The 18,127-nt window shown below is 36.1% G+C and overlaps 3 protein-coding genes across 4 annotated transcripts; 1 reads left to right on the top strand and 2 right to left on the bottom strand.

Annotated features, from left to right (window-relative positions):
* The first annotated feature begins 726 nt into the window (after positions 1 to 726).
* On the top strand, positions 727 to 5,146 carry LOC126714743 (uncharacterized). Of its 2 annotated transcripts, none has more exons than XR_007651670.1 (4): positions 727 to 2,464; positions 2,754 to 2,925; positions 3,717 to 3,770; positions 4,029 to 5,146. XR_007651670.1 is itself a non-coding variant. In XM_050415034.1 (4 exons), the coding sequence occupies exons 2-4, from the start codon at positions 2,755 to 2,757 to the stop codon at positions 4,146 to 4,148; spliced, it is 345 nt and encodes a 114-aa protein (XP_050270991.1). In that variant the 5' UTR covers positions 727 to 2,487; position 2,754; the 3' UTR covers positions 4,149 to 5,146. The 2 variants fall into 2 exon arrangements, 1 of the variants encoding a protein (XP_050270991.1); XM_050415034.1 differs by having other exon boundaries at positions 727 to 2,487.
* Positions 5,147 to 6,209: 1,063 nt separating this feature from the next.
* On the bottom strand, positions 6,210 to 7,255 carry LOC126692331 (protein ASPARTIC PROTEASE IN GUARD CELL 2-like). The gene is made up of 2 exons (XM_050387906.1): positions 7,058 to 7,255; positions 6,210 to 6,704 (listed from the first exon to the last, which is right to left on the bottom strand). The coding sequence occupies exons 1-2, from the start codon at positions 7,253 to 7,255 to the stop codon at positions 6,210 to 6,212; spliced, it is 693 nt and encodes a 230-aa protein (XP_050243863.1).
* Positions 7,256 to 8,086: 831 nt separating this feature from the next.
* On the bottom strand, positions 8,087 to 11,672 carry LOC126692323 (protein ASPARTIC PROTEASE IN GUARD CELL 2-like). Its single transcript, XM_050387893.1, has 5 exons — positions 11,573 to 11,672; positions 11,190 to 11,266; positions 10,387 to 10,440; positions 10,142 to 10,288; positions 8,087 to 8,536 (listed from the first exon to the last, which is right to left on the bottom strand). The coding sequence occupies exons 1-5, from the start codon at positions 11,670 to 11,672 to the stop codon at positions 8,087 to 8,089; spliced, it is 828 nt and encodes a 275-aa protein (XP_050243850.1).
* Positions 11,673 to 18,127: the final 6,455 nt, after the last annotated feature.

Raw genomic sequence — 18,127 nt, 5'->3', positions numbered from 1 at the left:
GATAAGGGAGAAGATTCAATCAGGCATGATCAAGACTTTCCATGTCAAGACAGATATGCAGTTAGCAGATGTGTTTACAAAGGCTTTAGGTGTATCAGCTTTCATGAATTTGATAAGTAGATTGGGTTTGCTGAACATATTCAGTAATTGTATCATTTATCCAAAGCCTTTCCAAGACACAGTAGCTGTTTCCACTTCAGAGGCAGCTCTGGTCTTGAGGGGGACTATTAAGAAACATGATCAAAAGAATAAGAATGGAGCAGTGATGAAGAAAGTCAGCAAGGCTCGTGTAAAGAAGACTAAAGAACAGAAGAAAGTTATAAGACTAAACGACAGTAGTATTGGTGTTTTGCTAAGAAAGCTACTCGTAGTATTAAAAGGATAAGTGGAGCACGTGACATGCATGTGGGAGAGTTGGCTGAGTTATTAGACAGATGGCTAATGATTATTGGTAGCTTGTAAATAGGAAAATCTGTTAGGAATCTGTTAGAGGCGGTTAGTGATCTTCCCGCTCTTTCTTCTTCTGGTAGAGCAGTAGTCGTAGTATAAATATAAAGCAGTGCATTGTAATTCATTCACTTCTTGTAATACAGAAATTAAGCAATAAGAATTTTCTCTCTTACTCAGAAAATTCTCTCTCTGATTCTTGAAGTCTCTCGCACTTTCTTCAATTTCTTTTGCTTGATTTTGAATACTCTGTTTTAGTTTCTGATTTTAACACAATGGCCATGAGGTAAAGTGCAATTTTTAGCAATTACACAAATTGATAAGAGGGAAGTATCACAAAATTATGATCAAACTGGAACAAATATTCTTCATATTGCAACTTTATTTTTCTTTTTTTCTCTTTTTCTTATCCTTGTTCTTAAAGATACAGCTTTATTAAAAAACTAGTTGAACAAAGAATAAAGTGGGACAAAAATCTGCTTTTTTGTTTTTTTAATTTGTTCTTTTTTATATGAAATTGAAGTCACTGATAAACCTATTTTATTCCCTCTGTTCTCTTTACAACAAATTCGTCCGGAGAATTTTGAACAAACATAATCCAGATCATGACAATAATGTGTCTGATCACTGATAAGATGCTTTTCTATGTAAGCAGAATAAACCAAAAAATATATATATGTGATAGTGGGGCTTCCTTCATTTCACTCATCAAACATAAATGGGGTTTGGATTTTCTTTTTTCCGTATCTTATTAGCTTATTTGCTTAAATACGATTATTTTAGAGTCTCACTTTTTAAGTTATAATCTTGAATTTATTAACTTGCAACAAATAATTGAGAAATAAATTTGTGTATGAAGATTAAATATTGAATTTATTCGAACAGAATAAGAATTTTTTCTTTCAAAAAAGGGTTAAAAGAAGACGTATGCACTGTACCATCAAGAATAAGTCAACAAACTTAAAGGTTTCAGAAACCATGAAAATGAAGCAACATAAAGTAATAAATTGGTTTTAAAATTATGGCATTAAGTGGCGACTCCAGAAAATTTTTTTAGGGTGTTTCTTAGACAATTTAATAAAAAAAAAAAAAGAAATTCATATATTAACACCAACAACAACCAAAAAACACAAATTCATATTTGAATGAAGATTTTCTAAGTTAATACAAATCCGCTTAGAAGATGAAGATGAATCTTTCACAAAAAATAAATCTTAGGTACATGGTTTTTTTATCAAATATTTGTCAATAATAACTAGCAAAATAATAAACAATAAATTATAAATCCATTTGAAATATTAATAAAATTATTAATTATTTTTATTTAATTGTTTAATTATTTTTCTTCACTAACCACTAGCAATCTAGCACACACCTCACTATTTAATTGATTTTGCACAATGTAAAGAATACAAATACACTGCATCATCCTCCTAATTCAACCCACCGTCTAACATAGTTCATTTTTTATTTTTTTATTTTTGTCTTTTAATAATGTGTTGTATTGGGTGTTGCTTTTAAGTGGACCAGGACCACTACCTCAATCCAATGCCACGGCCCCACTCCCATCCCCCACACAAGAGACAATACCCAATCAATAGTTAACAGAAATGCACAATTACATATTTAAATATATACACTTACACAAAAAGCCAATTTAGCCAAAAGAGAACTAGAGGAAAGCGTAAGTCTAGGTCAGAGCAAAGAAAAAGAGAGATTTCAAAAGGCAAAAAAAGAGTCACAAGGACAAGGCAGAGCAGAGATGAGATAAAAGAACAAGAGAGAGAGAACACCGCTCTCAGTGAGGCTCAGAGCAGAGATGAGATAAAGAAAAAGAGAGAGAGCTGAAATACCTTGATGTTGCCTGAGGTTCTTATCCCGATCTCGCCGTCACGGTGTCGCCAATCTCCGATCTGGGCAAGGGAATCTCTGATCTCGCTGTCGACTGCTCTGGGTGTGGCTGTTGCAGCGTTGCTAAGTCGCTTTTGCAGAGGACCTGAGGTTTCCGTTGCCGTTGGTTGTTGTCGTTGAGCTGTTCTGGTTTTGCTTTTTCTTTTTTTTTATTTTTGATAAATGGTTTTGCTTTACTTGATGAATCTGTTGCTCATGCTCTGGTTTCTTTAGAACAAATGATTTTTTTCTTTCTTTCTGAGGGTATTCCTAATTTTTTATTTAAGGGTAAACAAATAAAAAAAATTTAATTATTATATATAAATTTTTTTTTTCAGGTCAGGGTGTTCGCCTAAACGTGGCGTCGCCACTGGCATTGTTACTGTCCCTTTCTCATTTAAACTTGTGGGTTTCAGCATGCCGCATGCGGTTGGGTATGTGAGTGGAGATCAATATTATGAAGCAAAAGCTAGCATAAATGTGTGGGCACCTCGTGTGGCTAATCAATATGAATTCAGTTTGTCTCAAATGTGGGTCATCTCTGGTTCATTTGGCGATGACCTTAACACCATTGAAGCTGGTTGGCAGGTATGTATATATGCTTCTATTTCCTCATATCATCTTCTTTCGGAGAAGTTTAATTCCTAACCATTAATAGACAAATGTTACCCATTTTACTATACTTGTCTTAGCTGGATGCTACTCACACGTCACAATCACAATAGAATGGATATTTTGTAAGGTTTGACTAATAAATAAATTAAAAAAAAAAAAAAAAAACTGCTTATTTTTAGTCATTGAAGTATAATATAAAGTTTGCTGATTGGAAAACCTCTTATGAGGTGTGTGTGTATATTCAATCCTACTAGTAGAACTTGTTTTGAAACTTTTTAATAGATAAGGAAAATGCTAAAATTATTATCAGTTTTACTACCGTAGAATATTTACAAATAAATACGATAATAAATGTAACAGCAATCATATAAAAAATAAAATTTTAAATTAATTTACTGTGTTGTATTTAAAAGCTAATACATCAATTTTTAAAAAGTTATTAAATAAAATTAGTAATATCTCTATCATATTAATATCTATAGTCATATCAAAAAATATATATCTATAGATTTTTTTTTTTTTTTTTTTTTTTGAGAATGAATTAATATCTATAGATTTGTTAGTAGAAGGCATCATATATTTAATTCAAAAGGCTACACTCAGACAAGCAATATTATTATTATTATTATTTTGAGAAACCAGACAAGCAATATCATGTTTGCAAAAAATTTCAACATATTAAATACCAATATTTGCTTTCACATTATTGTGGTTATCACTGCTCAACTACCTATCATTTTCTTAATTCATTTAATTTTGTGCAGTTTAGCCCAGAGCTGTACGGGGACAACTATCCTAGGTTCTTTACTTATTGGACTGTAAGTAATAAAATTTCCTTCAATCAAGAAAAAAATTGCAATATATATCTGATGCTTTGCAATAATAATAGGATTTTACTAATATATGTCCTTAATTTCTATTTTTGGAAAAAAATTTCTCGAAAATTGAAAAAGTAATGACAGTTTTTCAATTTCTGAGAAAATATTTCTAAAAATAGAAAACTTAATGTGTGCCCTGAGGGCACACATTAACCGAACCCATAACAATAAGGTACTTATTAATTTATCAATTTACAGACTGATGATTATCAAGCAACGGGGTGTTACAATTTATTATGCTCCGGCTTTGTTCAGACTAACAATAGAATTGCAATTGGGGCTGCAATCTGTCCCATTTCCTCATACAATGGTGGATAATTTGATATTAGCTTATTGGTTTGGAAGGTAAATTAAACTTCACCGCAAAATATATATATATATATATATATATATATATATAAACCTAGATTTGGTTGCCAAAATCAATTTTTTATTTCTTTGTTTCAGCGCTTTTTTTTTTTTTTTTTTTGCTCATGAGAAAACAATCAAACACAAAAGGAATGGCATGAATAGGTTGTACGTTAGTTTTAAAATAAAAATAGGATAAATAAAATGGAAATAGATATAGCAACTTTTGTTTTTAATTTTATGTTTTTCATAGTTGAGGTCATGGCCGGTTTGGCCATTATTTGTTTTAAGGTAAAACTTGCAATGATATGGCCTACATACGACAAATCAAGAAGAGTCTAAAGAGAATTTGGTGTGTAGAATGACAAAGCATCCACGGCCTTGGATCTCTAGGCCCCACCAAAATATAAAAATATTTAATGATAGATTTGCGTTGGACCATTTGATCTAAGTACTTTCCTAGCCCAAAAAAGTCCTTAGGTTTGATAGTCAATCACCTCTAGTACAGATTTTTGCCTCTAATAGATTACGAATTGTTTTCCTTTTCTTTTTATTATTCAAGTGAAATGGCAATTCGAGTTCTTTTTCTTCAACTGGCTTGCGTCACCATCACCACCACCACCACTACCAACTTCACCTCCTCCCATACCTCCACCTCCACCATTGCCTTCAATGCTAAAATAGGACTAGTTGAGACATAAACCAACCATGCTGATGAGAGAAAATCATGGAAGTTAGAAGTGGTACATAGAGATAGGATTCACCCTAGTAGTTTTTAACAGCGTATGAAACGCAATGTCAAAAGGGTGGCAAATCTTATCCACCAATTAGATGAACATGGAGTTTACTATCCTGAGGTGGAACATTTTAAGGAAGTTGTAAGTTCAGACTTGGGGAGTGGAGAGTCTTTCATTCCAATAGGGCTTGGTACACCTCCAACGCCTCAATATTTAGTTATAAACACTGGAACTGACATTGTATAAACACTGGAACTGACATTGTACCCAACCAATGTCACTTCCCGTGTCTATAACTAAATATTGAGGCGTTGGAGGTGTACCAAACCCTACTGGAATGAAATACTCTCCACTCCCCAAGTCTGAACTTACATCTTCCTTAAAACGCTCCACCTCAGGATTGTAAATACCTTCTTCATCTAGTTGGTGGATAAGATTTGCCACCCTTTTGGCATTGCGTTTCATATGCTGTTGAAAGCTACTAGGGTGAATCCTATCTCTATGTATCACTTCTAACTTCGATGATTTTCTCTCATCAGTAGGGTTGGTTTATGTCTCAACTAGTGGGATATTTGGCTCATTGATACTTGGGAGTGAAGGAATTCCTAAACATGCTGCATAGGCCTCCTTGCTTAGCAACAAACGAGCCCCTAGTTTTTATTACATCAAGTTAGTGGGTCTTAGAGCAGAAAGTATTCAGCTACAAATTCGTGAAGATGTTTTTCAAATACCAAAATCTGGTCATGGAGGGGTGATTATGGATACGAGCACCACCGTGAGTAGCTTCCCGTAGGTGGCTTACGAAGCATTACGTGACGCTTTTGTTGTGAAAACCACGAATATCCCTCGGCTACCTAGAGTAGAAATGTTCGACACGTTATAATTTGTCTGGGTTTGTATATCGTATACCGATCATATCGTTCTATTTCTCAAGTGGGACAGTCGTGAACATCCCACCAAATAACTTTTTAATTGTTCTAGATGGGGGAATTTATTGTCTTGCATTTACTTCATCCTCTTTTGATTTATCTATTTTTGGAAACGTCCAGCAAGAACAAATACAGATTACAATTGATATGGCTTCTATCTCAGCGGGATTTGGTCCCAACAATTGCTGAATTTATTCTTAGCTTTTGCCAATTTTTGTATTTAGTATAGCCTGTTAAATATGTAGTATCAAAACCATGGTACTGTAATTTATAACAAAAGAAGAAGAGGACGGTACCACTGTTTTAATACTACATATTCAACAGGCTATACTAAATACAAAAACCGACAGAAGTTAAGAATAAATTCAGCAATTGTTGGGACCAAATCCTGCAGAGACAGAAGCCGTATCAATTGTAATCTGTATTTGTTTTTGTTGGACGTTTCCAATAATAGATAAATCAGAAAAGGATGAAGCAAATGCAAGACAAGAAATTCCCCCATCTGCAACAATTAAAAAGTTATTTGGTGGGATGTTCACAACTGTCCCACTTGAGAAATAGAACAATATGATCGGTATACGATATACAAACCCAGACAAATTATAACATGTGTCGAACATTTCTACTCCAGGTAGCCGAGGGACATTCGTGGTTTTCGCAACAAAAGCGTCACGTAACGCTTCATAAGCCACCTTCCGAAAGCTACTCATGGTGCCCGTATCCATAATCACCCCTCTATGACCAGATTTTGGTATTTGAAAAACATCTTCATGAATTGGCAGCTGAATACTTTCTGCTCCAAGACCCACTAACTTGATGTAATAAAAACTAGAGGCTCGTTTGTTGCTAAGCAAGGAGGCCTATGCAGCACGTGTAGGAATTCCTTCACTCCCAAGTATCAATAAGCCAAATGTCCCACTAGTTGTGACATAAACCAACCCTACTGATGAGAGAAAATCATGGAAGTTAAAAGTGGTACATAAAGATAGGATTCACCCTAGTAGCTTTCAACAACGTATGAAACGTAGTGCCAAAAGGGTGGCAAATCTTATCCACCAATTAGGTGAAGATGGAGTTTACTATCCTGAGGTGGAGCGTTTTAAGGAAGATGTAAGTTCAGACTTGGGGAGTGGAGAGTCCTTCATTCCAGTAGGGCTTGGTACACCTCCACCACCTCAATATTTAGTTATAGACACTGGAAGTGACATTGTACCCAACCAATATCACTTCCAGTGTCTATAACTAAATATTGAGGCATTGGAGGTGTACCAAGCCCTACTGGAATGAAATACTCTCCACTCCTCAAATATGAACTTACATCTTCCTTAAAACGCTCCACCTCTGGATAGTAAACTCCATCTTCATCTAGTTGGTGGATAAGATTTGCCACCCTTTTGGCATTGCGTTTCATATGCTGTTGAAAGCTACTAGGGTGAATCCTATCTCTATGTACCACTACTAACTTCCATGATTTTCTCTCATTAGTAGGGTTGGTTTATGTCTCAACTAGTGGGACATTTGGCTCATTGATACTTGGGAGTGAAGGAATTCCTACACGTGCTGCATAGGCCTCCTTGCTTAGTAACAAACGAGCCCCTAGTTTTTATTACATCAAGTTAGTGGGTCTTGGAGCAGAAAGTATTCAGCTACCAATTCGTGAAGATGTTTTTCAAATACCAAAATCTGGTCATGGAGGGGTGATTATGGATACGGGCACCACCGCGAGTAGCTTCCCGAAGGTGGCTTATGAAGCGTTACGTGACGCTTTTGTTGTGAAAACCACGAATGTCCCTCGGCTAGCTAGAGTAGAAATGTTCTAAACTTGTTATAATTTGTCTGGGTTTGTATATCGTATACCAATCATATCATTCTATTTCTCAAGTGGGACAGTCGTGAACATCCCACCAAATTACTTTTTAATTGTTCTAGATGGGGGAATTTCTTGTCTTGCATTTACTTCATCCTCTTCTGATTTATCTATTATTGGAAACGTCCAGCAAGAACAAATACATATTACAATTGATATGGCTTCTATCTCTACAGGATTTGGTCCCAACAATTGCTGAATTTATTCTTAGCTTCTATCGGTTTTTGTATTTAGTATAGTCTGTTGAATATGTAGTATCAAAACAGTGGTACCGTCCTCTTCTTCTTTTGTTATAAATTATAGTACCATGGTTTTGATACTACATATTCAACAGGCTATACTAAATACAAAAACTGGCAAAAGCTGAGAATAAATTCAGCAATTGTTGGGACCAAATCCTGTAGAGATAGAAGCCATATCAATTGTAATATGTATTTGTTCTTGCTGGACGTTTCCAATAATAGATAAATCAGAAGAGGATGAAGTAAATGCAAGACAAGAAATTCCCCCATCTAGAACAATTAAAAAGTAATTTGGTGGGATGTTCACGACTGTCCCACTTGAGAAATAGAATGATATGATTGGTATACGATATACAAACCCAGACAAATTATAACAAGTGTAGAACATTTCTACTCTAGCTAGCCGAGGGACATTTGTGGTTTTCACAACAAAAGCGTCACGTAACGCTTCATAAGCCACCTTCGGGAAGCTACTCGCGGTGGTGCCCGTATCCATAATCACCCCTCCATGACCAGATTTTGGTATTTGAAAAACATCTTCACGAATTCGTAGCTGAATACTTTCTGCTCCAACACCCACTAACTTGATGTAATAAAAACTAGGGGCTCATTTGTTGCTAAGCAAGGAGGCCCATGCAGCACGTGTAGGAATTCCTTCACGCCCAAGTACCAATGAGCCAAATGTCCCACTAGTTGACACATAAACCTACCCTACTAATGAGAAGAAATCATGGAAGTTATAAGTGGTACATAAGGATAGGATTCACCCTAGTAGCTTTCAATAGTGTATGAAACGCAATGCCAAAAGGGTGGCAAATCTTATCAACCAATTAGATGAAGATGGAGTTTACTATCCTGAGGTGGAGCGTTTTAAGGAAGATGTAAGTTTTGATTTGGGGAATGGATAGTATTTCCTTCGAGTAGGGCTTGGTACACCTCCAACGCCTCAATATTTAGTTATAAACACTGGAAGTGACATTGGTTGGGTACAATGTCACTTCCAGTGTCTATAACTAAATATTGAGGCGTTGGAGGTGTACCTAGCCCTATTGGAATGAAAGACTCTCCACTCAACAAGTCTGAACTTACATCTTCCTTAAAACATTTCACCTCAGGATTTTAAGCTCCATCTTCATCTAGTTGGTGGATAAGATTTGCCACCCTTTTGGCATTGTGTTTCATACGCTGTTAAAAACTACTAGGGTGAATCCTATCTCTATGTAGCACTTCTAACTTTCCTGATTTTCTCTCATCATCAGGGTTGGTTTATGTCTCAACTAGTCCTATTTTAGCATTGAAGGCAATGGTGGTGGTGGAGGTATGGGAGGAGGTGAAGTTGGTGGTGGTGGTGATGGTGACACAAGCCAGTAGAAGAAAAAGAACTCGAATTGCCATATCACTTGAATAATAAAAAGAAAAGGAAAACAATTTGTAATCGACTAGAGGCAAAAGTCTGTACAATTATAAGTTATCTTTCAATAAGAATATCCACACTAAACGAGCAAAACTAATTCATATAACATGTAAAATATATCCATTACTCGTAATCCACCACTCAATTTTGCAGTAAAATTGATGTATTCCTAGATTTCTTCTTCTTGTAAGTTTATGTATGAAATTAACCTTGGTCCCTTGCACTATCTTCATCGGACAAGTTGGGATGTCGAAAGTTCTAGAGGTGATTGACCATCAAATCTAAGGACTTTTTTGGGCTAGGAAAGTACTTGGATCAAATGGTCCAACGCAAATCTATCATTAAATATTTTTATATTTTGGTGGGGCCAAGAGATCCAACGCCGTGGATGCTTTGTCATCCTACACACCAAATTCTCTTTAGACTCTTCTTGGTTTGTCGTATGTAGGTCATATGATTGCAAGTTTTACCCTAAAACAAATAACGGCCAAACCGGCCATGACCTCAACTATGAAAAACATACAATTAAAAAAAAAAAGTTGCTATATCTATTTCCATTTTATTTATCCTATTTTTATTTTAAAACTAATGTACAACCTATTCATGCCATTCCTTTTGTGTTTGATTGATTTCTCATGAGCAAAAAAAAAAAGCTAAAACAAAGAAATAAAAAATTGATTTTGGCAACCAAATCTAGGTTTATATATATATATATATATATATATATATATATTTTTTTTTTTTTTTTTTTTTTTGTGGTGAAGTTTAATTTACCTTCCAAACCAATAGGCTAATATCGAATTGTCCACCATTGTATGAGGAAATGGGAGAGATTGCAGCCCAAATTGCAATTCTATTGTTAGTCTGAACAAAGCCGGAGCATAATAAATTGTAACACCCAGTTGCTTGATAAACATCAGTCTGTAAATTGATAAATTAATATGTACCTTATTATTATTGCAAAGCATTAGATATATATTGCAATTTTTTTCTTGATTGAAGGAAATTTTATTACTTACAGTCCAATACGTAAAGAACCTAGGATAGTTGTCCCCATACATCTCTGGGCTAACCTGCACAAAATTAAATGAATTAAAGAAAATGATAGGCGGTTGAGCAGTGATAACCACTATAATGTGAAAGCAAATATCGGTATTTAATATGTTGAAATTCTTTGCAAACATGATATTGCTTGTCTGAGTGTAGCCTTTTGAATTAAATATATGATGCCTTCTAATAACAAATCTATAGATATTAATTCATTCTAAAAAAAAAAAAAAATCTATAGTTATATATTTTTTGATATGACTATAGATATTAATATGATAGAGATATTACTAATTTTATTTAATGACTTTTTAAAAATTGATGTATTAGCTTTTAAATACAACACAGTAAATTAATTTAAAATTTTATTTTTTATATGATTGCTGTTACATTTATTATCGTATTTATTTGTAAATATTCTACTGTAGTAAAACTGATAATAATTTTAGCATTTTCCTTATCTATTAAAAGGTTTCAAAACAAGTTCTACTAGTAGGATTGAATATGCACACCTCATAAGAGATTTTCCAATCAGCAAACTTTATATTATACTTCAATGACTAAAAATAAGCAGTTTTTTTTTTTTTAATTTATTTATTAGTCAAACCTTACAAAATATCCATTCTATTGTGATTGTGACGTGTGAGCAACATCCAGCTAAGACAAGTATAGTAAAGAGGGTAACATTTGTCTATTAATGGTTAGGAATTAAACTTCTCTGAGAGAAGATGATATGAGGAAATAGAAGCATATATATATATATATATATATATACCTGCCAACCAGCTTCAATGGTGTTAACTGTTAAGGTCATCGCCAAATGAACCAGAGATGACCCACATTTGAGACAAACTGAATTCATATTGATTAGCCACACGAGGTGCCCACACATTTATGCTAGCTTTTGCTCCATAATATTGATCTCCACTCACATACCCAACCGCATGCTGAAACCCGCAAGTTTTAATGAGAAAGGGACAGTAACAATGCCATAATTTTAAAACCAATTTATTACTTTATGTTGCTTCATTTTCATGGTTTCTGAAAATGAGACTCTAAAAAAATCGTATTTAAGCAAATAAGCTAATAAGATACGGAAAAAAGATAATCCAAACCCCATTTATGTTTGAGAACACATCTTTACCGATCACAACTCACCATGTGGCGAGTTGTGACACAAAATTGTGTCAAAATTGATGTCCTTAACATTTCTCTTGAGCCTTTGAACAACATTTGGCCTTCCAGCAAGGGAAAGCATGTTTACAAACCTTTTTCTTCAAGAATTATTTGCAATGCTCTACGGAATCTATAAACATATAACACAAACCCATTGGCCACTAAACTCACGTACCCACTAAAGCTTCAGTTCAAAACCTACTGCTCGACAGATATCACAAACCTTGAAAACCCCATAAAAATACTCATAATCATTCAGAAACTCACAGCCAAAAAAAAAAAACCAAAAAATACCGTAAGAACCCATAGAGCTTTCATAGAAATTTACCCAAAAAACACTACAACAGAACCCAACAAACCTTAACAGAAAAATTAAGTCCTTTTTGGTCATTTTATCACTAAAAAAAGACTAATTTTAGGTCAATTATCCAAAAACTCAATTGACAGTAACAATACCTTTAAAAAGTTTTACCAAATACTTAATTGTGATCTTAACAATAAAATTTTCAAAAACACACTTTTACAAATAGCTAACTCCTAAAACCCTAAATAAAACAATCTATAGTTGGTTTCACAAATTTTTCCTTCTACAATTTATATTGCAAGGGTTCATAATAATTACAATATTTTTTAACAAGAATTTTTTTTTTTTAGAGGAATTTTAACAAGAATTTATTAGAGGGTGTTAACATATGCCAAAAGAGATGGTAGAATTTGACTGAAGTTTATACCATCTCTGGTTTACTCGATGTGTGATGGGTCTCGTTCTTGGCCAAAATATCTCTGCCGTAAGCTAGGCTATGAGATACCCCTAGAGCTAGGACTTTTGCACATGCACTACTTCCCAATTTACACTTCTTTTTTTTTTTTTTTTTTGGTGAAAGGAAGACTTCATTAAAACAAACTAACCAGGAACAGGGCAACGCCTGTTGAAATACAGCCCAGATTTATCTTGCTTAACAAGGTCAGAAATGTCCATCGACGGACTTTCAAAGGATCTAAAATCTAAAACTTGGTCAGCCCCTACTCTAGCAAGAGCATCCGCACAACGATTTGATTGCCGAAACACATGATTGACTTGAATCTGCTGGAAATTGTTGATAAGCATTCTGCGGTCATCCAAAATAGGAGAAATCACTTCATTAACATAGCCATTTCTGCAGAAAATATCCACTATGGATTTAGCATCCATTTCGACTATAAGAGCAGGAATGTTCAAATTGCTGCACAACATTAACCCATACCTTAAACCCCATAACTCAGCCACAAAGCTGTTAGTGATCCCTATGTGCCTTGAAAACCCAGCGACCCAATCCCCATGGCTATCTCGCACTACACCACCACAACCAGCAAGCCCCGGACTACCAGCAACGCACCTATCAGAATTTAGCTTCATCCAGCCCTCTGGACGCTTCTCCCAACGGCACTCAAGAACCACTATAGGCACGAGACACCTCGGAGAGCTAACACAATACATGAATTCAGTTACATGATTCTCAATTTTAGCCAAATGATTCAAGTTCTGAGCTTTACCCGTAAAGACCACCTGGTTCCTACTTTTCCATAACATCCAAATGGCAAAGGAGAATAACATGTTCCACTGGGATTTACCGTGCATGGTCCTACTACCCAGACTCCCATTCGAAGCAAACCACTCTTGAAGCTCGCTCCTCCAAAAGTCTTGGTTCATATTCCTAACTCCCAGCTGCAACCAAATCGCCCTAGCCCAGGGACAATCACGAAGAGCATGTAACACCGTTTCCTTTTCTTCTTGGCAAATTGGGCAAAACTCATCTGTCCCAACTCCCCTCCTAACCAAGCAGCCCTTCACCCCAATACTATCATGGACACATCTTCAAATAAACGTTTTAATCCTACAAAGCGTATTAATTTTCCAGATCCACCCCACCGGCAAGGGGGGCATTTTGTTTGAATCTATAGCTACCATGTACGCACTTTTGACATCAAACCCGCCTCTAGCACTGCCTGCCCAAACTAATCTATCAGCCTTCTATTAGTGAGCGGCACCGGAGTGGCTAGAATCAAATCTTTAATATCTGTAGGCAGAACAAAAGGAATACAACTCCAATCCCAACCCATATCAGTCAACACATCCTTCACCATTAATTGATCAGCTTTGTGGGGACAATTTTTGCCTAGACCAAGTGTTGCACTTGTAGTCATTTTTGGCTTTGGAGAGTCCCACATTAGAAGGAAAGCCTTCCTCTTCATGCCATATAAGGGATGACCAATGGTGATAGAGTACCACTAGTTTGGTTAACCATACTAGTGGTACTCTATCACCATTGGTCATCCCTTATATGGCATGAAGAGGAAGGCTTTCCTTCCAATGTGGGACTCTCCAAAGCCAAAAATGACTACAAGTGCAACACTTGGTCTAGGTAAAAATTGTCCCCACAAGCTTCACGAGTCAAAGGCCCCTAAATCAAGTGACAAATGGGCCCCCCTTTGATCTAATTCCTAAACCAAAAATTCTGAGTACTGTCCCTGCCTACCAGCCACATACTACCTTTATTGAAGACCTCCCTACCTCTCTTCATAGCAAACCAAACCTGAGAACACGGAAGCCGATTTGCATTTATAGCATTAGCTCTCCTCCCAGAGCAATATTTCTGCTTTAAAACCTTGGCCCAAAGGGAATCCTTCTCAGAGTGAAATCTCCAGTTCAATTTGGCCAGGGGAACAGTGTTTCTTCCTTTAGCCGTTTGAAGGCCCAGGCCTCCTTCCTCCTTCGTCTTAGTCACTTTTTGCCACTCAACCCAGTGCAACTTCCTCTGATTTTCCGTAGTACCCCACAGAAAATTACGGTTGACCTGATCTATACCATCTAACACTCTACCCGAAAGAGAAGCACACTGCATTACATAGGAAGGAATTACTGCTGAGGAAGCTTGGATGAGAACCGCACGCCCTGCCAGAGAGAGCAAATTTGCTTTCCAACCTGCTAACTTCTGTTTCTCTCTATCAAGAATGAAGTTGTACTCACGAGAAGACCTACCCGACTGCCTAATGGGAATACCCAAGTATTTTCCTAAGCATGGCGTGGAGGAAAATCCAAGGATATCACAAAAGGCTTCCCTATCATCCATATCAACATTGGGAGAGAAGAACACCCTTGACTTAGATTCACTAACTGTTTGCCCTGACATTTTGCAAAACTCATCCAACACATCTCTAATGGCACAACAATTAATATTATCTGCTTTGGCAAAGAGAACCAAATCATCCGCGAACATCAAATGGGAAACTGAGGGCCCACTTTGGGAGACCTTAATCGGCTTCCAAAGATTAACACTACATTTTTCCTCAATAAGCTGACCAAGGAAATCAATGCAAAGGATGAAGAGGTAGGGAGAAAGAGGGTCCCCTTGCCTTAACCCTCTTGATGGAAAAATCGGATCCAGAGCTTCCCCATTAAAAACAATTGACGTGGAGACCGTCATTACACAACTTATAATAGTTTCAATCAGATCAGTAGGCAAATTGATCCTAATAAGCATATCTCAGATGAAACTCCACTCCAATTTATCATACGCCTTCTCAAGATCAATCTTCAAAGCCATGTAACCCACTTTCCCCTTCTTTTTGCTAAGGGAATGGATAACCTCCTGCGCTATAATAGCATTATCAATACCCTTTCTACCTAGCACGAAGGCTGATTGACAAGGAGAGATAAGCTTATCCAAATACGGTCTCAATCTAGTGACAATAATCTTCGACACTCACTGTATTACACAAGCTGATAGGTCTATAATTACTGAACGTCTCCAGACCTTGGATCTTCAGAATAAGAGCAATAAGAGTTGTGTTGAGATACTCCGGGACTCTCCTCTCAGCAAAAACTTTTTTAACTTCGGAGAGGCTAGGTTGTCGGAGGAGGAAAACTGTAGTATTAGTGGGGAGGTGTTGGAGGAGGAAATAAAAGCCGCATTATGGTCTCTGAAAGCTTTTAAGGCTCCCGGCCTGGATGGCCTGCCAGGAAGTAATACGAGGATGAAGAAAGGAATCATAGCAGAAAGAAGTAGTATAAATATCCCTATGCCCATTCATCACAAAATCTTTGACCCCCTCCTCCTTATATAACCACTCACCCACTGTGTTTTTGATAGCCAAAATCTTATTCCTCTTCCTTCTCACCAAGGTAGACACATGATAGAAAGCCGTATTCCTATCCCCTTGAATCATCCAATTAACTCTCGATTTTAATGCCCACAGCTCCTCTTCCTGGTTCAACACAGAATCAAGATCCTTTAGAAGTTCATTTTCAAGGTTAAGGAGAAAAGCTGAAGGATTAACTGATGTTGTGTAATTTTAAAATACTCGCAAGTGTACGAACCGTACCGAAGTATAGTTGGACAAGAACGAGATCGAACCCACAGGGACTTGTATGAATGTAGGAAAATTAATTAAACCTTAACCAAATTAATCCTAATCTAGTTTAAATAAAAATTGGTTGGTTGCAATAAAATAAACTAAGCAAATAATAAAATTAAGCAAATAGTTAAACTAAGCAAAGATATAAAGCAATAAAAAGATATAAACAATTAAGAGAAAGGAATTAAGGTTTTGAAATCCGCCTTGTAAGTCATATCAGCATATATTTATGATCATTAATTTTTCCCAACTCACTACATGATAATCTAGAAGTCAATCGTGCTATCATGGAAAATATCATCATTAAAACTTATGTTTAAAAATCTAAAGCATGTTCTTCTTCGCTTCCTAAGTATAAAACCAAATCATCAATTGTATCTGTAGCCAAACAAATCACAAGATATATCCAATTCTAAAAATCAAATCATAAATTGTATCCATTGACAGACAAATCACAAAAGATATCTAATTTTATAATCAAGAATTAATAAACCAAGCATTCAATTAATTAAGACAAATCCTAAATCATGAGAAAAACATGATTGAACTCATATCTAGAATTTCATCTTAGTCAATTGATATGAAGCAAGAACAATTTAAATCATTAAAGAACAACTATTGTGGGAAAAATCAAATCACATAAATATTATTGATAATCGTTAACAAGGTTTCATCCTCAATCCTAATTATAAATTTAGCTACTCATAGTAATTGAAAGAAAACTCAAAAATAAAGTACTAAACATTAAATTTGACAAATAAAATAAAACTAACTGTCATAGAAGAAAACCAAAGAAGTAGCCGCACTCTCTATACATTCAGCCCTCAGCCCTAGCACTAGCCTTCGCCTCCGCCTCCGCCTCCCTGAATTTTGCCCTAAAAAGCCCTTAAATAGTTCAAGGAATCCTATTACAAGTTGAATTCTCGTTTGGAGAAAATCCCAGATTTTTAGGCTTCACTTAACCGACTATTTTGGACCATTTAAAGTCAGAATTTGGACTTTTGGTAAACTACAAAGTTGTAGCCCTTTAAGTTATCGTTCCAGCCCAACTTGAATCATCTCGATTGGACATCTGAACCGAAAGTTATGCCAAAAATACTAACTGATGTGCAGTCTGAAATCCTAATCCGAATTGGACTTGGATTTGGTGCAAATTTCCTTTGATTCCTTGCTCCAATCGGACTTAAATTCAATTGGGTTGGTCTTTTCTTGAATTCATGCCTGGCTGAATGTAAGTTGGCTTGATTCGATTGGCCTAGCCCCACTTTGCATGTAAAGCCCTTGTTACCTACAACACAAAGATATTATATAATCAGTCACAAAATAACACAAAAATAAGGCTAAATATGTAGATATGTGAGTACTTTATTATATATATTTCATGCACATCAACTGACATAGCTCTCTGAATACCATTTAACCTTGCCAAAATTGTCTTTTTCCTAAAGAAGATATTACCGAAATGCTCCTTATTCCACCTGATAGCCTCATTAGTGAAAAGCTCAATAGCCAGTGCTAGACCCAGGCTATGACTCCAGGCCTGAGTAACAATGGAAGGAAAGTTGGAATTAGACAACCAACATGTTTGAAACTTAAATAATTTCCTCATATTCTCCTGACTTCTCGGTTGCAGTTCCAACAAAACGGGACAATGATCGGAATGGCACCTAGTGAGATGGGCCACATGGGCCTCCGGGTACATCAGACACCATTGGGAATTGACAAAGAATCTATCTATCCTCTCCTGAATAAGAGCTTGAATATCCCTCCTATTAGTCCAGGTAAACTGTGGACCCGAAAAACCTATATCAATCATACTATAAGCATCTAGACATTCCTTGAACTGGAGAGTTCTATTAACACTCACCCCCCTTCCTCCAAATTTATCACCCTCTGTCAGTGGCTCATTAAAGTCGCCCGCCATTACCTATGGCAAATCATGAAGGTCCACCATTATTTTAAGATTACTCCATAACACCTGCCTTTCAGCACACCTTGGGCTAGCATAGATTGCAAATAATAACCAGTTAAGGTTAGAAGAGAGTACCTTAACAGCCACATGAATTTCTTGTTCAGTAATTGCTAATTGGTTGATCTCCACTCTATCTCCATTCCACAGCAGCCATAACCCACCCGCATAGT

The sequence above is a fragment of the Quercus robur genome, chromosome 1 (assembly GCF_932294415.1).
Source record: "Quercus robur chromosome 1, dhQueRobu3.1, whole genome shotgun sequence".
Lineage (NCBI taxonomy): Eukaryota > Viridiplantae > Streptophyta > Magnoliopsida > Fagales > Fagaceae > Quercus > Quercus robur.
The sequence above is the reverse complement of the archived record's forward strand: the minus strand, read 5'-3'. Positions and strand labels throughout refer to the sequence as shown.

Bases quoted from the DNA above. Each gene is read 5' to 3' on its own strand.
- LOC126692323 (XM_050387893.1), bottom strand. From the start codon at position 11,672: ATGCTTTCCCTTGCTGGAAGGCCAAATGTTGTTCAAAGGCTCAAGAGA. The intron at 11,267-11,572 runs GTGAGTTGTGAT...ATATGAATTCAG, and splicing joins GTGTCACAACTCGCCACATG to TTTGTCTCAAATGTGGGTCA. The intron at 10,441-11,189 runs GTATATATATAT...AATTTTGTGCAG, and splicing joins CCATTGAAGCTGGTTGGCAG to GTTAGCCCAGAGATGTATGG.
- LOC126714743 (XM_050415034.1), top strand. From the start codon at position 2,755: ATGCCGCATGCGGTTGGGTATGTGAGTGGAGATCAATATTATGAAGCA. The intron at 2,926-3,716 runs GTATGTATATAT...AATTTTGTGCAG, and splicing joins CCATTGAAGCTGGTTGGCAG to TTTAGCCCAGAGCTGTACGG. The intron at 3,771-4,028 runs GTAAGTAATAAA...ATCAATTTACAG, and splicing joins GGTTCTTTACTTATTGGACT to ACTGATGATTATCAAGCAAC.
- LOC126692331 (XM_050387906.1), bottom strand. From the start codon at position 7,255: ATGAAACGCAATGCCAAAAGGGTGGCAAATCTTATCCACCAACTAGAT. The intron at 6,705-7,057 runs GTACAATGTCAC...CGTGCTGCATAG, and splicing joins CTGGAAGTGATATTGGTTGG to GCCTCCTTGCTTAGCAACAA.